The 22247-nt window shown below is 40.9% G+C and overlaps 1 protein-coding gene and 1 pseudogene across 3 annotated transcripts in view; one reads left to right on the top strand and one right to left on the bottom strand.

The window, feature by feature from the left end:
• BAIAP2L1 (BAR/IMD domain containing adaptor protein 2 like 1) overlaps positions 1-22247 on the bottom strand; it is a 102751-nt gene that overhangs the window by 25950 nt on the left and 54554 nt on the right. For 2 of the 3 annotated variants that reach the window (XM_053556694.1, XM_053556693.1), the window contains exons 4-6: positions 2196-2257; positions 2031-2102; positions 449-586 (exon numbers count right to left, since the gene is read on the bottom strand). In XM_053556694.1, the coding sequence (XP_053412669.1) occupies positions 449-586; positions 2031-2102; positions 2196-2257 (272 nt within the window). Of the gene's footprint in view, positions 1-448; positions 587-2030; positions 2103-2195; positions 2258-3000; positions 4145-22247 lie in introns of those variants that run through there. The other variant, XM_053556695.1, reaches the window with a different exon arrangement.
• Positions 5248-5299, top strand: LOC128562955 (uncharacterized; annotated as a pseudogene).

Here is a 22247-nt window from a genome sequence, read left to right on the forward strand (position 1 = left end):
TGGCTCCCAACCTCTGGTAACCACAATTCTATTCTCCACCTCCATGAAATCACTGTCAAAAATACTTATTTTTAGGCTTGGGTGCCAGCCACATACACCGGAGCTGGCGGGTTTGAATCCAGCCTGGGCCTGCCAAACAGCAATGATGGCTGCGAACAAAAAATGGCCAGGCATTGTGGTGGATGCCTGTAGTCCCAGCTACCTAGGAGGCTGAGGCAGGAGAATTGCTTAAGGCCAAGAGTTTGAAGTTGCTGTGAGCTGTGACGCCATGGTACTCTACCAAGGGCCTCAAAGTGAGACTCTTAAAAAAAAAAATGCTTATTTTTAACTTTAGCAGTAGCACAATATTGAGTGAATAAAATATAGCCCACTGAGGTAAGCAGGCTTCCCCTTAAACTATATAAATTACCAATAAAGAAGGACAATGAGGTATTGCTAAAAAGTTTACCTCCATTTCTTTGTGTTCGTATTTTAGCGCATTTCGTCCTCCTTGGCTTTTCCTCCGGATCTTCTTCAGCTCAGCCTGAGACTTCTCCAAAGAATCTAATTTATTCCTGTGTTCTGCTTGGTATCTTTTTAGAGTTGCCTGTAAGTTAAATGTTGTGGTCATTTTATGGGAGCACCATACAAACTGTCACAGTTGCTTTTTCTCACACCTGCACTGTGTGTGGCTTACTGGGGCTTTGACACTCTCAAACCATGCCTCGTACCATCTTCACACTGGCCAGGACTTCAGACTTTCAGTTCACACCATCCTCGCACTGGCCGGGACCTCATAGCTTCAGTTCACACCATTTTCACAAGGGCCAGGACTTCATAGCTTCAGTGTGATCATCTTCATGATGGCCACGAGCCGTTATACCCTTCATTCATGTCATTCTCACACTAGCCAGGACGTCATACCCTCAGCTCACATCTTCATGCTGACTAGGGGCCTTCATACCCTCAGTTGACATGGCCTCCCTCCATTTATCATTAATGTCTTGGCTTTGTCTGTTCTAAAGTTTTCTGCGGGGATCTTGACCAGAAGGGCAGCTCTCTGAAGACAACAATGTCTTTTCTTTTTTCTTTCCTCAAAGATTTTTGGATACTGGGTGGTCAGTCAAGTGCTTTGCTGAATAAAATATTAAATCACATGTTCCTGGATATTTTATGATTTAGGATCTCAAGAAACAGTATGAATAATCACTTATGGTTGTTTTAGGTGCAGTATACTAGAATGTTTAAGAACACAGGACCTGGAGCCTAAAAGACCTGCACTGGAATTCTAATCCATGTTTTCCCTATAATCTGTAAAGTGAAGATAATAAGGCTATCTATGTTTTGGAGTTTTAATAGGAATAAAAATCAGATAACATGTATAAAGCACCTGGCATTAAATACCCCTCAGCAGGTATAGGTGTAGGTATGCTTGTGAGGGCAGGAGGCCCCATGGGACCACAGGATGATTTCAGGGTAATCTGCACCATTTACTACCACCTGAGGGTCTTGGTGAGAAGAAAGTAAGTACTCTATAGCAGCCAGGGAAGATGGCAAGAGCCTTGTGTACTGGGATCCTGGGGCCAGCCTGAAGGACACCTATAGAAAACTGCTAGAATGGATAAAACCAGGTGACAGGCAAGAGACACCATGCAGGAGAGGTCTCTGCAGAATGGACCTGGGAGACCAAGGGGATCCCAGATGGTGTTCACCTATGTGCCACTCAAGTATGTCCTGAAGTTCTTTACAGCTGGGCTGTGAAGCATCAGCTGCAATAACCCACACAAGTCCTGTCACATTCGTGTATTCTAGAAGCAGTGTGATTCTTGCAATATATTTTTCTACGTCTTTTAATAAAGATCCCAAGTGTTAGCACTACCCCATTCAGCCCAAAGGGACTTTGTGGGTTTTATGTATCCAAGTATAGATCAACACCAAACCCAAGTTTCACTCCTATTTGCTGCTGCTGAATAAACAGTGGGAAAAAGTTCTCCTTGGGCTGAGAGATTGGGCACCCTAGTGCTGGGGGTTGAGGAAAACCATGTACTTACATTCATATACTTCACGTCAAGTTCTGTCTTCTTCTCCAGCTCATGTATAATCTCTTTATGGAATTTTTTGAACTGTTAGTGAAAGGAAATTAATCAATCACACCAAATTTAAGGGAAACAAATTTTAAAAAATGTATTTTGTAAATACAAAACCAGATCACATACATTTTCTTCAAGACTCTCATTGAGTTTCTTGTGGATACTTGAAATCTCTATGAGAACATGGCCTGTAAACAAAACAGATATGTCAGGGGGAAAAGCCACTGTAGTTTTATATCAGGGAAAGGGAAATAGTGAAGGGAACATAGTACAATGCTGTCCTTGGGGTCTTTAAGTATCATGCCTGAGACATATCTGCAACACAACCCATGGTGGGGTCCAGAGGGACACAGCTGAGAGTAAACGTTTTCTACAACATCGTTATCAAAAGAATGCCAGCTTTTTATTCAAACTCACATTGCTCTTTTTATATTTACTTGTTTCCTAAGCCAAATTCTATACATCTGATTTAATTTTGAAATTCTCTCACAAGAGATTACCTTGGTCATCATAATAGCTAACTATAGGAACAAATGATTTATTTTTATCTAATCCCCAGAGTAATCTGATTATATGTCAGGCATAAGAGATAAAGGCTAGTTTTTTGTTTTCACATATTAGTTCTTGTATAATTTTGGAAAATATAACCACCAGGGGAAATTGCAGCAGTGACAGTGTTTTGCTTCTTATCTCCCGGGATTACACCAATCTCTAAAACAAGTAGAGTCACAGGACAGAAGAGAACATTCCAGGGCAGAGGAGTCTTACTTTGGAAAGCAGCAAAAAGACCACTTGGTTTGCAAAGCACAGTGCTTTTGTGGCAATATGCTGGCTGTCTGCTCGTAGGAACCAAATGCGTGTTTTAAGGTCTAATACTTGAGAAATAAAAAACATACAGAATCATCTCGAACTTCCCCCCCACAAACCATACCAAAGAACAACAAAGTATGCTGGTGGATCATCCTACAGTTCAGCAGACAGATAAAAAGGAATTCTTGAGGGGAAGTGAAAGGCTGTAGAAGAAGAAGAATTAAAATTAAACTGTGGTAGAATATGGGCAAAGAGAAAAAAGAAAATAGACTAGACATGGCCTCAGCTATGACCTGTATACAAATGACTCTATCATGACCTGTTCTGGAAACATTTTAAGATATCTGACTCTGAAACTGCCAGCCCACAAGTCCCCTCATCCTGCCAGCCAGTCACCTCTTGCCAATCCCTCTACACCTGATGACAAAGACTCATTCCCTTATGTGTATGGTATCATCACTTGGGCCACTTCTAGGGTGGAACCTCTTACTCATCCTGCTTTCTCTGGCAACAACTCTGCCAGCCCTTCCTGAGCCCTGTGTCCTCTTCCTGACCTCTGTGACCCCTTCCCGGTCTAGGTGAGAAAGCACAGGGGATGACATGTGAAGTCAGAAAGACATGTTTACCCAGTAATCTGCTCCACCGGCCAACATTCATGTCCTGCCTCCATGTTCACAGTTGGACCATTTAGGAAGCTTCTTTCTCTACCCCCAACCCCAATACCTGACTAAAGCCCTTTATTATCTCTTTTGATTCCCAGCTTGTGGGATCCTCTTCCTTACAGATGCCAAGAGTTTTTCCAAAATGCAGTGTAACATATCACACACATCCTGCCCCCCTCATGGTGTCTCAGAGAAACTAGCTCCTGAGAATATATCCAAAGCCCTGTGTGAACTGTGCTGTCTAAACCATGACAGGTGGTAGGAATAGAGAATCTCCTAGAAGTATAACCTTGTAGGATTATACAATGTGAGGTTACAGGTATATAACCTAGTCTCTAAACACAGTGAGATTCTAAGACGCTCCAATGGAATAACCTGTTGGATAAACACAAGAGAGGGAGGACAGACCCATCTTCAGTACTCAGGGTTCCACCTACCAAGTGAGCAAGCTTCCCCCTCCACACCCTTAATAATGTTGACTTCAATCTTCTAAAACTCAACACGAAAAAACAAATAAACCAAAAGTTATCATAAAAGCCACCTTCACCTGACCAATAATATAAGTATATTAATGTCATTTTATATCCATTTAGTCATTTCAGATGTTAAAGTAATCAGAGCTACTTTTACATCTATTTTAAACCCATAAACAATTTATTAGAGATGAAAAACAAAAACAAAATTTAATTATTAGAAAAAGCAAACATTCTCTTCTTGGCAAGGCAGATCTACTTAAAAAAATGTCTAAAAATAATTTTGCTTAAATCCTTCAGTGATTTGGGCTAGAAGCAAGGCATTCACATATTTTCTCTCATACTGTTTTCTTTCATGAACTTTATTTCTACAACCTTACATAATGTGGATCCCAGAGAAAGCTGCTGCCAAAACCAAAGTGTGTGCTAGGGTGGACACTCTCGTGGATGCCAACACAGTTGAACCTGGTGCTCTGGCCTTGTTAGCCTGAGCCCCCCAACACCCCTCGGCATGCTCCATGTTCCTGCCCATGGTTTCCCTGCAGAGTGGCAGAGAGGTTCAGTGAAACAGCCCATTCACTCTGCGGGTGGAAGGGACACCTGACCTTGTTATTCTTGTCTCTCGCTGTTCATGGAATTCAAATATTGGCCTCACAGCAGTAGCCACTGAGTCTTCAGTCATAAAAAGGATTAAAAAACATCTTGGTTGTGATTATGCAAGCTGCCAAAAGTGTATCTTGAAAGAGAAGATGAAAACAGCCTTTATGTTCAGTCTGCAGAAGTTTAATCTTAAAATACAGCAAGTGTGACTTTATGTTCAAAATGTTATGCCACAGGCATTTGTTTACCCTTAGACCTATAACCTCAGTTTTTATAAATTACATTTGAGAAGGGGAAAAACCCCTGAAAGCACTTGAGGGTGGAGCTGAGAAAGCGCAGCACAAATACAAATGGAGCAAGAACTAAGTACGTGCCCTGACAAGAATCCACACCCCTGTGTGTACTAAGTCGATCCTTTCCTTTCCCCCCCTTTTAGGTTTTAAGTCACTGTTTTGGGATGAAACTCATAATAATTACATTGATGTGACTCAGTCTGAATAAATCATATTTTTAAGTGCCAATATTGAAATAACCTAGATTAAATATATACATATTTCAGAATCATGAATGCAACATAACTGAAAGACAAGGCCTCCCATCAGTTTTTCCCCCAAATTCACACAGACAATGGCTAAGTATTATAGCTCCTTTAGAGTTTGTCTAGCAGGTTTAGGACATATCCCCCCCAATGGCAAATAGTGATATCAATCTCATTTTAGGAATTATAAACAAGTATGTCCAACATGTTCAACAATACAGTATAAAGATATGCATTAGCCAACAAGCAGTATAGAGTTAAATAACAATACTTAAGGAATATTACTGATATAAGCACATAGAATTTTCCTTTGAAATATGTCATTGGACTATTAATATTTCTTGAACTAAGTAATTCTTCATCTATTCACAGTATAAATTTAGAGGAACCAGATGGAGACTAATGAATTTGAACAGCACAGAATATGTGAGCATAAAGATTCTTTGTATTTATATTTAGTCATAGATAATCGGAACACATTTATTATTTTCAGAGAACACAGGATAGTAACTGAGTCACACAGTACTTCCTACATGTTACTACAAGTGGAATCTGACAATAAAGTGACAGATTGGAAACGGACCCACTGCTGGCCTAAAGGTACGCTACACAGATTAAAGTAAAACCAAAAAGTCATTAGAAGAAAAGGACAGAAATCTGACAATTTTCCAACTATCAAATGTGACAAGAAGAAAATGATAGAAGTAAAAGCAAACAGGGTATGTTGAATAAGTATATACTTTGAAGATCACAGCTACCCACACTGAACTAGTGCAGGGGCAGATTAGTTACCTCAGTGGGAGCCCATGTGCAGGCCCTGGCTACAGTTAAGAGGTGAGGTGCTCCTCTAGTCACTATCAATAGTGTACAGGCAAGCACTGTGCCCCATGAGGGCGAGTATTTCATCAAATATTTAGAAAAATGAGTGAGAAAATAAATAAATTAGAAGGGGGCATGTCATAAGAGCCACCTTGAAGTTATCAGTACTGGCCAAGTATGGGACAATTTCAGCACCAAAATTGTTAAGGACAGTAATAGATTGCAAATCATTGAAAAGTCTAGGAATCTGAGTTCATAGTAAATTGATTTAAAAAGAACAAAAAGAGAGATAGAGAAAGAAAAGGGGTCCAGAGAGGGTTCTTGCCAGAAGCGGAATGCTGAGTATCAATTAGTAAATGAGGAGGTAGTATCAGGTGGAAAATCATCACAGTGAAGCCTGGTTTGAGCAAAAACATAAAGAGACGTTAAGTAGGGTACAAGTGTTGATGAGGAACAAGATATTTGAAAGTGTTTCCCCAAAGATTGCTTATTAGTAGCAGTAAGAAAAAAAAAAACAGCAATCAGACAACACCTTCACTGGGCAACCAAAACTGATATCACAAAGGACAGGAAAATTAACACTGTGTGACCAAATTTGATACTTAGTGAACACAAAATTACTTGGACAGCCAAGGATTTTTAGCCTGAATGTAGTCATGAAGACCTGACCTTTGAAAGTTAAGATTTTTGACTACTTACCCCTGTTTAGCATTTCTGATACAGGGGTTGACCCCCATGCCAAGTCTTTATTGCACTATTAAATTTATTTACATATTTATTTTTAAAGATGAATAAAATGGTTTCGTCTTCCTCCCTGGTGCTTAATCTAGTGCTAGTTGATGGAAGTAAGGGAGAGATGAGAAGGTGTGCTGATGGGAGCGATAATATCAATCCTCAATCTATTTAATAATAAGACCTCTGGCAACCTTGATCTGAGAAAATAATAACAATGGTCAAAAACCTGAAAGTGAAAAGTCCTTGGAACCAAACAAAAGTTGTAACCACAAACCCAAAGTATTTGTGCTTGGAGAGTGTTTTAGACAGAACAAATAAAACTTAATTTTTTTTTTTTTTTTTTTTTGAGATAGAGTTGCGCTTTTTGTCACCCTCGGTAGAGTGCTGTGACATCCCAGCTCAGAGCAACTTCAAACTCTTGGGCTTAAGCGATTCTTTTGCCTCAGTCTCCCAAGTAGTTGGAACTACAGGTGCCCGCCACAATGCCTGGCTAATTTTAGAGGCAGAGTCTCGCTCTGGCTCAGGCTGGTCTCAAACCTGTAAGTTCAGGTGAACCACCTGCCTTGGCCTCTGAGAGTGCTAAGATTACAAGCATGAGCCACTGTGCCTGGCTTTTAATTTTGGATATAAGTCTAGAATTTGTTGCCCAAAGGACATTGATTTTTCATACTGAAAGGTGAGAAGTTATTGCTGACTTCTCAGTAATAGAATGCGACATCTTCAGGAAGAACTTAAGAAGAAAATGGAAAGGCTGGTACCAAGAAAAAAATATTAGAAGCATCTTCACTGGGCAAAAGTCAAAGCATTTACAAGAGGATAAAATGGTACCAGACAGGCTTCTTAGCATCTGTGTACACCATAACCTGTTTCTCCACAATCTTACAGAGCCTTAGTATTCTCATCTATGTAGAGAACTTACTTCATAGGCTTGCGTTTTCCAGCAGTCTGGAGAGAAATACTGGCTGCTAAGGTGTGTGAGTACAGATACCAGTAACAAATGAGTCCAATAAGGTGTGGTACACATCAACAGAATGGGCCACACACTCCTCAACAAGCCATTTCCTGGATTGGTAGCTTGTTTTCTGGAAATAATATGCACACATTTGGTTGTCCAGCTTGTGATTAGTCACCATGTTGTTTTCTCTTTTTATACTTTATATATATACATCTATATATTCAGCGTAGTATTCCTCCTCTCATCTCCTTTCTTCTCCCATTTCCAGGGTCCCCCGAGGAAGAAATTGTCAATCTGCCATTACCTAAGAGAACACACTTATAGAGTACTTCACTTTTTCCCAACTCATTGCCTTTTAAAAATTAAAACAGGAGGCGCCTGTGGCTCAGTGAGTAGGGCGCCGGCCCCATATGCCGAAGGTGGTGGGTTCAAACCCAGCCCCGGCCAAACTGCAACAACAAAAAAAAAATAGCTGGGCGTTGTGGCGGGCGCCTGTAGTCCCAGCTACTCGGGAGGCTGAGGCAAGAGAATCGCTTAAGCCCAGGAGTTGGAGGTTGCTGTGAGCTGTGTGAGGCCACGGCACTCTACCGAGGGCCATAAAGTGAGACTGTCTCTACAAAAAAAAAAAAACAAAACAAAAAAACTGAGGCAAGAGGATCTCTTCAGCCAAAGAGTTGGAGGTTGCTGTAAGCTATGATGTTGCTATCGCACTCTACCCAAGGCAACAGGTTTAGACTATGTCTCAAAAAAAAAAAAAAAAAAAAAAAAAATTAAAACAGAATATGTAACACTTCAGTTTTAAGTACTGACATTTCTCCTCTCCAGGGGTGCTCAACCATTTTTTTCTTTGCTGCATATTGTAAGAAGAGTTGTCTTGGGCCACACATTAAATATACAAATGCTCACAAAAGCTAATTAGCAAAAAAAGGTCCTGATATCCAATACCACAGAAAAGCACCCCCTCCAAAAAAAGGGTCCTCACAAAATCAGCATATGGCCATGAGGCATAGGTTGGACACCCCTGTCACCGTATCTTTCAGAATTTATACATTATAGAATATACACATTCTGTTAAAAGCCAACCCAGGTGTGGTGGCATACACCTGTCATCCCAGCTATTTGGAGGCTGCAGAGAGATGATCTCTTGAGCCCAATGGTGAGTTTGAGGACATCCTAGGCAACACAGAGAGACCCCATCTCTTAAAAACAAACAAACAAGCAAACAAACAAACAAAGAAAACCAACTGCAAGGGCACTTCCTGTTTCAGTCCCAACACTACCAAGATGAGCTGAAATGAGAGACACCAACTGTTGTGAGATTTAGCAGAGAATTAAGCTCACAGGGTAATGACCTGCCAAGAAAACTGGGCAGACAGGCTGACCCATAGAATCATAGATTACTGGGAATAAAAGACAATGCCAGAGCCACTGCTGGCAGGAACTCTTAAACAGTAATGAACCAAATGTAGCAGCATCAGGGTGTAGGAGCTAAAGAGTTAAAAACTCCAGCTGGCACAGTCTTGGGTGGAGTTTCCCACACTTTCACAATTTTACCTTTAAGAACCTCAGGAAGTTGTGGCGGGCGCCTGTGGTCCCAGCTACTTGGGAGGCTGAGGCAAGAGAATCACTTAAGCCCAGGAGTTGGAGGTTGCTGTGAGCTGTGTGATGCCACGGCACTCTACCGAGGGCCATAAAGTGAGACTCTGTCTCTACAAAAAAAAAAAAAAAAAAGAACCTCAGGAAGTTCTTATTGTGAAGCTGGGAGAAAGTCCCCTGGGGCTTGGGGAAGGTGACCATTTTGAAAAATGTCCAGAGCTTTGTTCTGTTCTACCTCTGTTTCTAGAAGGAAGACTGGCCCTCAGGGAAACTGCTTTAATAAAGTTGTCTCTGACTTGGAAGAGGGCAATTTGCCACCTCTAGCACCCTCTACTCTTCCTGTCTCAAATAAAGGGAGAGAAAAAAAAAGACGCAGAGTTTCTGAAGGTCAAACTCTTCTGAAGGTCATATCCCATTGTACCCTTGCCTACCAAAAATGCCCACAAAACAAACAAACAAAAAGATTTATGCATAAAATAATACAAAGATGCTTCCCTTCCCTATACTTTGCCACCAAGTCAACGACCAACAGGCTCCAGGATGTTAAGAGGATTACAGAGATACAAGATAGGCTTCATTTAGAAGAGTTTTCTTAAAGTCCAAAGAAAATTGGGGAGACAAAAATAAGGACACCAAAGGAAAACTGAAGACTTTGACTCAGTTACAGCTACATCCAACGTTAAATGCATCCTATCTCCCATTTAGTCAATCATACACTCATACTATTTACCTTAATTCCTATTAGCCTATACATCATGTCCAGCTTCCAACAATTATAGGCATGCTAAGAAAAAACACAGCCTGTACAGACAAAGCAAGCATCAGAACCAAACTCAGGTATGGAGGAGATTTTTAAATTATCAGACTGAGAATTTAAAACAACCATGATTAATTTGCTAATGGCTCTAATGGGAAGAGTAGACAACATGCAAGAACAGATGAGTAGGGCTCGGCACCTGTAGCTTAGTGATTAGGGTGCTGGTCACATACACCGAGACTGGCAGGTTGGAGCCTGGCCAGGGCCTGCTAAACAAAAATCAAAACAAAACAAAAAGCCAGGTGTTGTGGTGGATGCCTGTAGTCCCAGCTACTTGGGAGGCTAAGACAAGAGAATCGCTTAAGCCAGGGGTCCTGTGGGTCGAGACCCCTTTGGGAGTTGAATGACCCTTTCCTCTTTTACAGGGGTCACCTAAGACCATCGGAAAACACATGTTTCTTATGGTCTTAGGAACTGAGACACTGATCCTCATGTGTGAGGGTCACCACAACATGAGGAACTGTATTAAAGGGTCGTGGCATTAGAAAGTTTGAGAACCACTGGCTTAAGCTCAAGAATTTGAGGTTGCTGTGAGCTGTGATGCCAGAGTACTCCACTGAGGGCAGTGACATAGTGAAATTTGGTCTCAAAAAAAAAAAAAAAAAGAACAGATGAGCAATGTACGCAGAGAGATGGAAAGTTTAAGAAGGAATCCAAAAGACAGGCCAGAAATCAAAAACACTGTGACAGAAAAGAAGAAGCTTTTGATGGGCCCACCAGGAGACTAGACTCCATGCAGGAGAGAATCAGCAAGACTGAAGATATGTTAATATAACTTCTCAAACTGAAATATAAAGAAAAAAATGGAACAGAATATTCAAGAACCATGGGACAGTTACAAAAGGTGTAAATATCCATAATGGGAATACCAGAAAAGAGTAGAAGGAACAAAAAATACATTTAAAGTAATAACATCTGAAAATTTTCCAAAATTAATAACAAAACAAAATCACAGACCCAGAAAGTGCAGAGAACACAAGACAGGATAAATCTAGACCTCAGTGTATCAATTTCAAACTCTGAAATATCAAAGACAAAAAGAAAATCTTGAAAGAAGAGAGAGGGAAAAAATACTTTGATTACAGAGGAATATTGATAAAAATTACATGAGACTTTACAAACCATGCAAAAAAGAAGAGAGTGAAATAAAATATTCAAGTGTTGAAAGAAAAAACTCATGAACCTAGTGTTTTTGTTTGTTTGTTTTTTGTTTGAAACAGTCTCACTCTGTCACTCAGGCTAGAGTGCAGTGGCATCATCATAGTTCACATTTATATAACAGCAACCTCAAACTCCTGGGCTCAAGTGATCCTTATGGCTCAGTCTCCTGAGTAAACTGGGACTATAGGCACCCACCACAATGTCTAGTTAATTTTTCTACTTTTAGTAGAGATAAGGTCTCGCTTTGCTGAGGCCAGTCTGGAACTCAAGTGATTCTCCAGCCTCAGCTTCCCCGAGTACTAGGATTACAGGTGTGAGCCACCATACCCAGCCAATCTAGAGTTCTTTAGCAAAATTATCCCTCAAAAGTGAAGGAGAAATAAAGACATTCTCTGACAAACAAAAACTGAAGGAATTTGTTACCAGTAAGTCTGACTTGCAAAAAATGTTAAAAGTAGTTTTTCAGAGACAAAGACCACAGATCTAAACCTTGGATCTATATAAAGAAAGGAAGAAGATTCAAGAAGGAATAAAGGTAAATAAAACCTTTTATTTAATTTATTTTTTGAGGCACTGTCTTACTCTGTCACCCTGGGTAGAGTGCCACGGTGTTATATTTCATAGCAACCTCAAACTCTTGGGCTCAAGTGATCCTCTTATCTCAGCCTCCAAAGTAGCTGGGATTACAGGCACCTGCCACAAGGCACAGCTGTTTTTTCTATTTTTAGTAGAGATGGGAGTCTCACTCTTGCTCAGGCTGATCTCAAACTCCTGAGCTCAAGCAATCCACCTGCCTTGGCCTCCCAGAGTGCTAGGATTACAGGTGTGAGCCACCAGGCCTGGCTTTAAACCTTTTATTTTTATTATTCTTACCTGATATGATACACAATTCTTTGTTCAAAATAGTAACAGCAACAATACATTGTGTAGTTACAGCTTGTGCATAAGTGAAATGAATGACAGCAAAGCTATAAAGAGACAAGAAGGAGGAACTGGTAATTCTTCCCCTCCTAGTACTATACTTTAAGATATTCCTTCCTTTAATGTAGTAAGGTGTAGTACTACTTGAAAATGAAGATATGAATGCATATTTTACAAAAGAAGAAAGATCTAAACTCAATAATCTAAGTTTCTTTCTTAGGAAATTAGAGAAAGAAGATCAATATAAACCAAAAGCAAGCAGAAAACAACTAATAAAGTTGAGAACAGAAATCACTGAATCACAACAGGAAAACAATAGAGAAAAGAAAAATAACAAAACCAAAAGTTAGTTTTTTGAAAAGCTCTATAAAATTGGTAAACCTCTAGCCAGGCTAACCAAGACAAAAAGAAAACACAGATTACTATTATCAGAAATAAAGGAAGGCACCTATGGCTCAGTGAGTAGGGCGCCGGCCCCATATACCGAGGGTGGTGGGTTCAAACCCAGCCCAGGCCAAACTGCAACAAAAAAATAGCTGGGCGTTGTGGCGGGCGCCTGTAGTCCCAGCTGCTCGGGAGGCTGAGGCAGGAGAATCACATAAGCCCAAGAGCTGGAGGTTGCTGTGAGCCGTGTGACGCCACGGCACTCTACCGAGGGCAGTAAAGTGAGACTCTGTCTCTACCAAAAAAAAAAAAAAAAAGAAATAAAGGAAGGGCCATCACTACTGAGCCCACAGACATTGAAAGGATAATTTAAAAAATTAGGAAGAGGGCGGCACATGTGGCTCAAGGAGTAGGGCGTCGGTCCCATATGCCAGAGGTGGTGGGTTCAAACCCAGCCCCGGCCAAAATAAATAAATAAATAAACTTTAAAAAAAAAAAAAATTAGGAAGAATGCTATGCCTACAAATTTGATAGGTGAATTACAGACCATTTCCTTATATCAAAAATCATCTAAGGAGAGGAGTATAATCTGAAAAGGACCACATCTATTAAAGAAATTGAGGCTGGGGAGGGAGGGGGTGTAGGGCCTTGGTGTGTGTCACACTTTATGGGGGCAAGACATGATTGCAAGAGGGACTTTACCTAACAATTGCAATCAGTGTAACCTGGCTTGTTGTACCCTCAATGAATCCCCAACAATAAAAAAAAAAAAAAAAAAAAAAGAAATTGAGGCTGGGCCTGATGGCTCATGCCTATAATCATAGCACTCTGGGAGGCCAAGGTGGGTGGATCACCTCAGCTCAGGAGCTCGAGACCAGCCTGAACAAGAGAGTGAGACCCCATCTCTAAAAAAAAAAAAAAATAGCTAGGCATTGTGGTGGGTGGGTAGGCGCCTATAGTCCCAGCTACTCGGGAGGCTAAGGCAAGAGGATTGCTTGAGCCCAAGAGTTTGAGGTTGTTGTGAACTATGACGCCATGGCACTCTCCTGAGGGTGACAAAGTGAGACTCTTTCACATTAATGTATGCATGATCTATGTGTATACGACTTAATTAAAAAAAAAAAAAAGAATCAGTAACTATTAACCTTCCAACATAGAATTCAGTAGGCTTTTCACTGGTGAATTCTAGAAAACACTTAAGGGAAGAACTGGCTGGGGATGGTGGCTCACACCTGTAATCCTAGCACTCTGGGAGGCTAAGGCCAAGGTGGATGGACTGCCTGAGCTCAGAAACTCGAGACCAGCCTGAGCAAGAGTGAGACTCTGTCTCTAAAAAATAGCCAAGCATTGTGGCAGGTGCCAGTAGTCCCAGCTATTCTGGAGGCTGAGACAAAAGGACTGTTTGAGCCCAGGAGTTTGAGGTTGCTGTGAGCCATGATGCCATAGCACTCTACTGAGGAAAACAAAGTGACTCTGGCTCAAAAAAAAAAAAAAAATAAAGGGAAGAAATGGTATAAATTCTCTACAATCTCTTCTGGAAGAGAGAAGCGGAGGAACAGCTAATTCATTCATGAAGCAAGCATTACCCTAATACCAAAGCCAGATAAAAACATTACAAGAAAGGAAAACTACAGACCAATATCTCTCACAAAGATGAACAAATCCTCAATAAATTATTAGCAAATAGAATCTAACAATGTATAAAAAAAATTAAACACCATGACCAAATGAGTTTTATTCTATGTATGCAAGGCTTGGTTCAATATTCAAAAATGAATATAATTTATTACATTAATAGACTAAAAAGGAAAAAAATCTTATGATTGTATTAATAGATGTAGATAAAGCATTTGACAAAATCCAACACCCATTGGATTTTGATAAAATGCAATACAAATGATGATAAAAATTCTTAGGGAACTAGGAATAAAGGGAACTTCCTTAACTTGATAAAGAATATCTACAAAAAGCCTGCCTGTGGCTCAGTGAGTAGGGCGCCGGCCCCATATACCGAGGGTGGTGGGTTCAAACCCAGCCCCGGCCAAACTGCAACAAAAAAATAGCCGGGCGCGTGGCAGACACCTGTAGTCCCAGCTACTCGGGAGGCTGAGGCAGGAGAATGACGTAAGCCCAAGAGCTGGAGGTTGCTGTGAGCCGTGTGATGCCGTGGCACTCTCCTGAGGGCAGTGACATGAGACTCTGTCTCTACAAAAAAAAAAAAAAATAGTCTGCAGCTAACATCACACTGGTGAGGAACTATGGGAAACTTGTTTTCCCTCTTAGAATGGAAATGAGGCAAGGATGTTCCTCCTCACTACTCTCATTCAACATCATATTGGAAGTCCTAACAAATGCAGTAAGGCAAAGAAAATAAAGGTATATAAATTGGGAAGGAAAAAATAAAAATTGTTTAGAGATGACAAGGTTGTCTATGTAGAAAATACCAAAGAATTAATAAGTAGTGAAGCTGCATAATATACAAAAGTCAATTGCTTTTCTATAAAATAGCAATGAACAATTGGAATTTGAAATGAAAAACACAGTACTAGGCTCGGCGCCCGTAGCACAGTGGTTACAGTGTCAACCACATACACTGAGGGTGGCAGGTTTGAACCTGGCCTGGGCCAGTTAAACAACTGCAACAAAAAAATAGCTGGGCATTGTGGCGGGTACCTGTTGTCCCAGCTACTCGGGAGGCTGAGGCAAGAGAATCGCTTAAGCCCAAGAGTTCAAGTTTGCTGTGACCTATGACACCACGGAACTCTAATGAGGGCAACATAACATGACTCTGACTCAAAAAAAAAAAAAGAGAAAACACAGCACTATTTAAAGAAAAATGATATACTAAGGACTAAATCTAACAAAACCTATATGAGGAAAATGACAACTCTGATGAAAGAAACCAAAGACTATCTAAATAAATAGACAACATATTCCATGTTCATGGGTAGAAAATCTTGATAATGTTAAGATTCAGCTCTGCTTAACCTGGTGTACAGATTGAATGCAATAGCAATCAAAATCCCAGCAAGTTACTTTGTGTGTATCAGTAAAGTGATTTTAAAGTTATGTGGAAAGCAAAAAAATCCAAAATAGCTAACATAATACTGGAGAAGAAGAGTCAGAGGACACATACTACCTGACTTTAAGACTTACTTTAACACTCCAATAATCAACATGGTCATTGTTGAAAGAAAAGAAAAGCAGATCAATGCAACAGAAAAGAGAGTCCAGAAAAAGACCTACACAATATAGTTGTGATGGTTAATTTTACATGACAACTTGACTGGGTCAAGGGATACCCAGATAGCTGATAAAGCATTATTTCTGGGTGTGTTTTGAGGGTGTTTCCAGAAGAGATTAACACCTGAATCAGTAGACTAAAGAAGATTCCCATTAATTACAGCATCATCCAATCTTTGAGGACCTGCATGGATAGAACAAAAAAGGAGGAATGAGGAACTCTCTCTTTTTCTGACCTAGGATGTCCATATTCTCCTGTTCTTGGACATTGGCTTCCCTGGTTCTTGGGCCTTTGAACTTGGACTTAATCACACCATCAGCTTTTTTTTTTTTTTTTTATTAAATCATAGCTGTGTACATTGATATGATCATGGGGCATCATTCACCATCAGCTTTTTGAGTTCTCTAGCTTGCAGGTGGCCTCCATAATCATGTGAGCCAATTCCCATAATATATCCCTTCTTATATACCCTACTGGTTCTGTTTCTTTGGAGAATGCTGACTACTACAATAGTCAACTGATCTCTGATAAAGGAGCAAAATTAATTCAATGGAGAAAGGATAGTTCTTTCAACAAATGGTGAACATTCTGACATCTACTTGCAAAATAAATAAATAAATAAAGTAAAATAAAATCTACAAGGGCAGCACCCGTGACTCAAAGGAGTAGGGCGCCAGCCCCATATGCCAGAGGTCACGGGTTCAAACCCAGCCCCGGCCAAAAAAAAAAAAATCAACTCAAAATGGAACATAGACCTAAGATGCAAAAATATAAACCATCTAGAACATAATATATAGAAAACCTGTATGATCTTGGGTTTGGTAAGAACTTTTAAACACAACATCAAAAGCATAATTTGTGGGGGGAAAAAATTGGTAAGTTAGACTTTGTCAATATTAAAAACTTTTGGGCTAGTCTCGATGGCTTACGCCTGTAATCCTAGCACTCTGGGAAGCTGAGGTGGGCGAATTGCCTAAGCTCAGGAGTTGGAAACCAGCCTGAGCAAGAGTGAGACCCCATCTCCAAAAAACAGCTAGGTGTTATGGCGGGTGCTTGTAGTCCCAGCTAGTTGGGAGGCTGAGGCAAGAGAATGACTTGAACCAAGAGTTTGAGGTGGCTGTGTGCTATGACACCATGGCACTCCACTGAAGGTGACAAAGTGAGACTCTGTCTTAAAATAAAATAAAAACTTCTGCAAAAGGCACTATTAAGAGAATTAAGATGCAACATGCAAATCTGTTAAAGGACTTGTATCCAAAATATGCAAAGAACTCTTAAAACATCACAATAAGAAAATCAGTGAAAACATTGGCAAAAGATGTGATCAGTTACCTCACCAAAAAAGATACACAGACAGCAATTACACTTATGAAAAGAGGCTCAACATCAGATGTCCTAATGGGAATTACAAACTAAAATAACAAGATATAACTGTCAGAGTGGCTAGCATGAAAAAACTGACACCATGGTTTGGCGCCTGTGGCTCAAGCGGCTAAGGCGCCAGCCACATACACCTGAGCTGGCAGGTTCGAATCCAGCCCGGGCCCACCAAACAACAATGACGGCTGCAACCAAAAAATAGCTGGGCGTTGTGGTGGGCGCCTGTAGTCCCAGCTACTTGGGAGGCAGAGGCAGGAGAATCGCTGAGCCCAGGAGTTGGAGGTTGCTGTGAGCTGTGATGCCACAGCACTCTACCCAGGGCGACAGCTTGAGGCTCTGTCTCAAAAAAAAAGAACTGACACCAGGCTTGGTGCCTGTAGCTCAAACGGCTAAGGAACCAGCCACATACACCAGAGCTGTGGGGTTCGAATCCAGCAGGTTGGAATCCAGCCCAGGCCCGCCAAATAACAACGACAACTACAACCAAAAAATAGCTGGGCATTGTGGCAGGCGCCTGCAATCCCAGCTACTTGGGAGGCTGAGGCAAGAGAATCTCTTAAGCCCAAGAGTTGGAGGTTGCTGTGAGCTGTGACGTCATAGCACTCTACCCAGGGGGACAGCTTGAGACTCTGCAAATCCAAGTCTATAATACCAAGGATCTAGTCTTTTAATATCTAAGGTAATGTCTTTATAAAGATGTCTTCTCTAAAAATTATAACCAAGACTTGTTATATGAAAGAGTAGGAAGATTCAGGCTTAGGAGGCAATTCTGTCATTAGGATAAATTTAATGTTTATTTCCCACTTGACTTTTGATTACCAGTTAACAAATATAGCCCACTTGCTCTATGTAAGTACTGTCAAGTTAAACAAAGCACAGGATTTACTATAAAGAAAAAATATTTCCCAAGTTGGGCTTTAATATGCTATTTGTTTAGCTAAAAAGGACAATGTTAATTTTTTCACATGTATCAATTATATATCACACAGAAAAAATTCATTAATTTTGCCTCCATATACAAATTACAAGTAGTTGTCCTCTTTGTATCTGCATGTCAAATACAACATTAAAAGATTAGGAGTTTCTATAAGTTATTGTAGCAAGTGAGGTAAATTAACATTAATTATTCATCTTCTTTCTTCATTGATTAGTACATTAAGGCTAAAATGCAACCATTTTGATGACAACAAAAATGAAAACAAGTATATTATTAACAATGAATAAAGTTGAAAACTACTTATTCCCTAGTGATATAACTAATTAACTACAGGCTTTTTCATTCAAGGAAAAAATGTTATACCTGAAATTTTAAACATTTAAAAAACATTAAAACAGCATTTCAATACACAAAGATGAGGTTTTCAGCTGGCATAAAACACAGGTAGAGAAACTATTAAAAGATAGCTTCAGTTCATTACTGAGTAAAACCACCTTAAAAATCTTAAGACTTGGCTGGGTGAGGTGCTGAATGAGGATGCAGAGTAGTTAAGACTGTAGTCTCAAGATCAAACATGCTTTCAAATCTCAACCCCACCATCTTTAAGACACGTGTAACCTTGGGAAAACCATCTAACCTTGGCTGGCACCCATAGCTCAGTGAGTAGGGTGCTGGGGGGTTCAAGCCTGGCCCAGGACTGCTAAAACAATGACAACTGCAACCAAAAATGAGCTGGGCATTGTGGCGGGTGCCTGTAATCCCAGCTTACTCAGGAGGCTGAGGCAAGAGAATCACTTAAGCCCAAGAGTTTGAGGCAAGAGAATCACTTAAGCCCAAGAGTTTGAGGTTGCTGTGAGCTATGACCACACAGCACTCTACCTAGGGTGGCGACATAGTGAGACTCTGTCTCGGGGAAAAAAAATGGAGAGGAGGGGAGGGGAGGGGAGGGGAGGGGAGAGGAGAGGAGAGGAGAAAAGAAAAGAAAAGAAAGAAAGAAAATCTAACCTTTCAAAGCTTTAGTTTCCTCCTATAAAATGGGGGTGATTCAAGTACCTCCCTCATGGGGGCATGAGGACTAATTAATTGAGACTGTCTCTGAGAGGCAGTTAGCACAGTGCTTAGCATAAAAGAAAGCCCCAGGCTAGGTGTGGTGGCTCACACCTGTAATCCCAACACTCTGGGAGGCCGAGGCTGGTGGATTGCTTCAGCTCAAGAGTTTGAGACCAGCCTGATAAGAGTAAGACCCCATCTCTAAAAACAGCCAGGTGTTGTGGTGGGCACCTGTAGTCCCAGCTACCCAGGAGGCTGAGGCAAGAGGATCCCCTGAACCCAATAGTTTGAGGTTGCTGTGAGCTATGACACTACAGCACTCTACTGAGGGTGACAAAGTGAGACTCTGTCCCAAAAAAGCCCCAAAAGCAAAAACAAAAGAAGGCTCCAGCACCTCAGACTGGTTTTCCTTGGAGCATTCTCAGTCGTGTGCTGGTGTTTGTCTTCATTCCCTGTTAGGAGGAAGAAGGCGAGGACTATATTGGAATGACAAAAATGTGAATTTATCTGTTCTTGTTTGTTTGTCACTGTGGAGTAAGTATTGATTGGATGTAGTAAAATGGAGTCTAGATTTGTGGACACTCCCTTAAATTCACATCATAATAGAACTACTTACCATCTACTGGGGGTTGTGTGGTTTTAGATCAAAGAATAAAAGCTGATCCTCTGAAACTTGGGAACAGTAGCCCAACACTTTATTTTGTGTTTTGATGCTTTTTCAACTAGAAGTGATTGCTTTAAAATAAAAGAAGGAAACCATAGTTCTTTAGGGAAAAAATGTTTTAAGATTTTTTTTTGAGACTCACTATGTTATCCTCAGTGGAGTGCCGTAGTGTCATAGCTCACAGCAACCTCAAACTCTTAGGCTTAAGTGATTCTCTTACCTCAGCCTCCTGAGTAAGCTGGGACTACAGGCGCCTGCCACAATGCCCAGCTATTTTTTGGTTGCAGTTGTCATTGTTGTTTTAGAAGGCCTGGGCTGGGCTTGAACCCACCAGCGCCCTACTCACTGAGCTATGGGCACCAGCCAAGGTTAGATGGTTTTCTGAAGGTTATACATGTCCTAAAGGTGGTGGGGCTGAGATTTAAAAGCATGTCTGATCTTGAGACTACACTCTAACTACTCTGCATTCTCATTCACATGAGGAAAGAAAATAATATGAAGGAGTAATTAGACTTACTCTACTGGGTACCTAAAGATGTGAAACAGATGTCTACTCTATGCCAGCCAGTGCATTTTAATTACCCCAATTTAGTGTTGTTTACAAATGAACAGGCTACCTCTGGAGGGCTGGGCAGCATCACAGAGGTACACATGCTGGGGGAGGACCGGCCTGGTTCATTTTAGCTCAGAGTGCATGGCTGTTTGACTAGGAGGTACAACCAAGTAGTGGGACTGACTCTCCCAAGGGACCCCGTGGAGACCAGACTCCCCATCCTTCAGCAATATAGCCCAAACACAGAAAGGCCCCAACACAGAGTGCTTAATGCACTTGAATTTTTGAAACAAACCAAAACATGCTTTTAGGAAGTCAGGAAACCCACATGCCTTTTGTACAACTCACACTGGAGGGGGCTGCTCGGCAGAAGGTTGGCTGCCCAGCCTGGCCCTACCGTGGAGGGGTGGGGAGATGGGCTAAGGAGGCCTCCCTGGGGTTGGGGTTCCATTTCAGCCCCAACTTGCCAGCTCTGAGTCTCCCTCTGTTTAGAAGTGAGCAGGATAGTAGGAAATAACCACCTCACAGTACCTGGTGAGAATCCAATGAGAAAACACAAATGAAGCATCTGACTGCTATGATCCTCAGTTTCTAACTGAAGGGAGCCATGGGATGTTTAGTATTAAGTGTCAGTGTTAGGCAAAGCTGCTCTCGTTCACAGGGATATAGAACTACATGTTCACACAATGAACTCTAGACTCACATTTCCAGGTGGTTTAACAGACATCTGAACTTTCTCCTTACTTAATATCCAAGGCACCAAAGAAATTCTGATGTCTCTATCTTGACCCCACTCCAAGCCACCACCCTCTCTCATCTGGACTCACACAGCCTTCTATCCACTCTTCTTGCTTCTACCCTTTCACAGTCTATTTTCTGTTCAGAAGCCAGGAATAGCCTTTAAGACTTAAGTCAGATCACTTCATTTGAGTTCAAAACCTTCAGAGGCCCCGCCTCTACCATGACCCTCTGAGACCTCACATGACTTGGCCCCACCCTCATGCCTTTTCCTCTCTAGATCTCATCCCCTCCTTCTCCCCATTCTTAACCACACCTCAACCACACTGGCTTATGAGGTGGCCTCAAACCCACCACAGACTCAGGGCCTTTGGACTCGCTGGCCTCCACTTGAATGGTCTCCTTCTTACCCCATTCATATCCCCAACTACCCACCCATACCAGCTCCATCCCAGCCCTCTCTTCTGTGGCTCAGTGGCTCTCATCTGATTACTACCTGGCATGTTAGACCTGTCTGTTTACCATGCACTGTAATGTTAGTTCCCTGGCAGCAGGAACTTTTGTTTTATTGATTTATCCCTAGTGACTGGAATAATGCTTGCCAGGTAGTGGCCACTCATTTCAGTGAATAGACTTTGTGTTCTAAACAGGAAAGAAAAACTACTTTAATTCCCTGATTACTAAATATTTGGTTTTATGTAATTTTCAGAATACCATCAAATCCTACCCCTTCTCCCCCCTCCCATTAAATGACAATTTTCTCTAAGAACCAAGAAGAAACAAACTTTTTACACCATCCTAGTACTATGGCACTCATCTTCCTTCCTGCACAGGGCTCCACAGAGGAAAATTTCAAGTGAAATGTAGACTGCCATCAAAATGGACTGTTTATTAAACAATCAACAAATTGATTATTTATCAATTCTAAGAAATATGTGTGGAAGGTTACATTCTAAAAAGCAGTGCAAAAAGTTTATAGCCACATGTTTAAATTATGTAAAAATAAATATTAAAAAATAATAAAGATAGAAACTGTGTTTGAGGTTTATTAGGTTCATTTTTCAGGAAAGGTATAATTTTTTTAAGCACATGAAGTATATTTTAATTCCCATTATAAGATGAAAGCATAATTCTAAACTTC

This window comes from Nycticebus coucang, chromosome 12 (genome assembly GCF_027406575.1).
Source record: "Nycticebus coucang isolate mNycCou1 chromosome 12, mNycCou1.pri, whole genome shotgun sequence".
Lineage (NCBI taxonomy): Eukaryota > Metazoa > Chordata > Mammalia > Primates > Lorisidae > Nycticebus > Nycticebus coucang.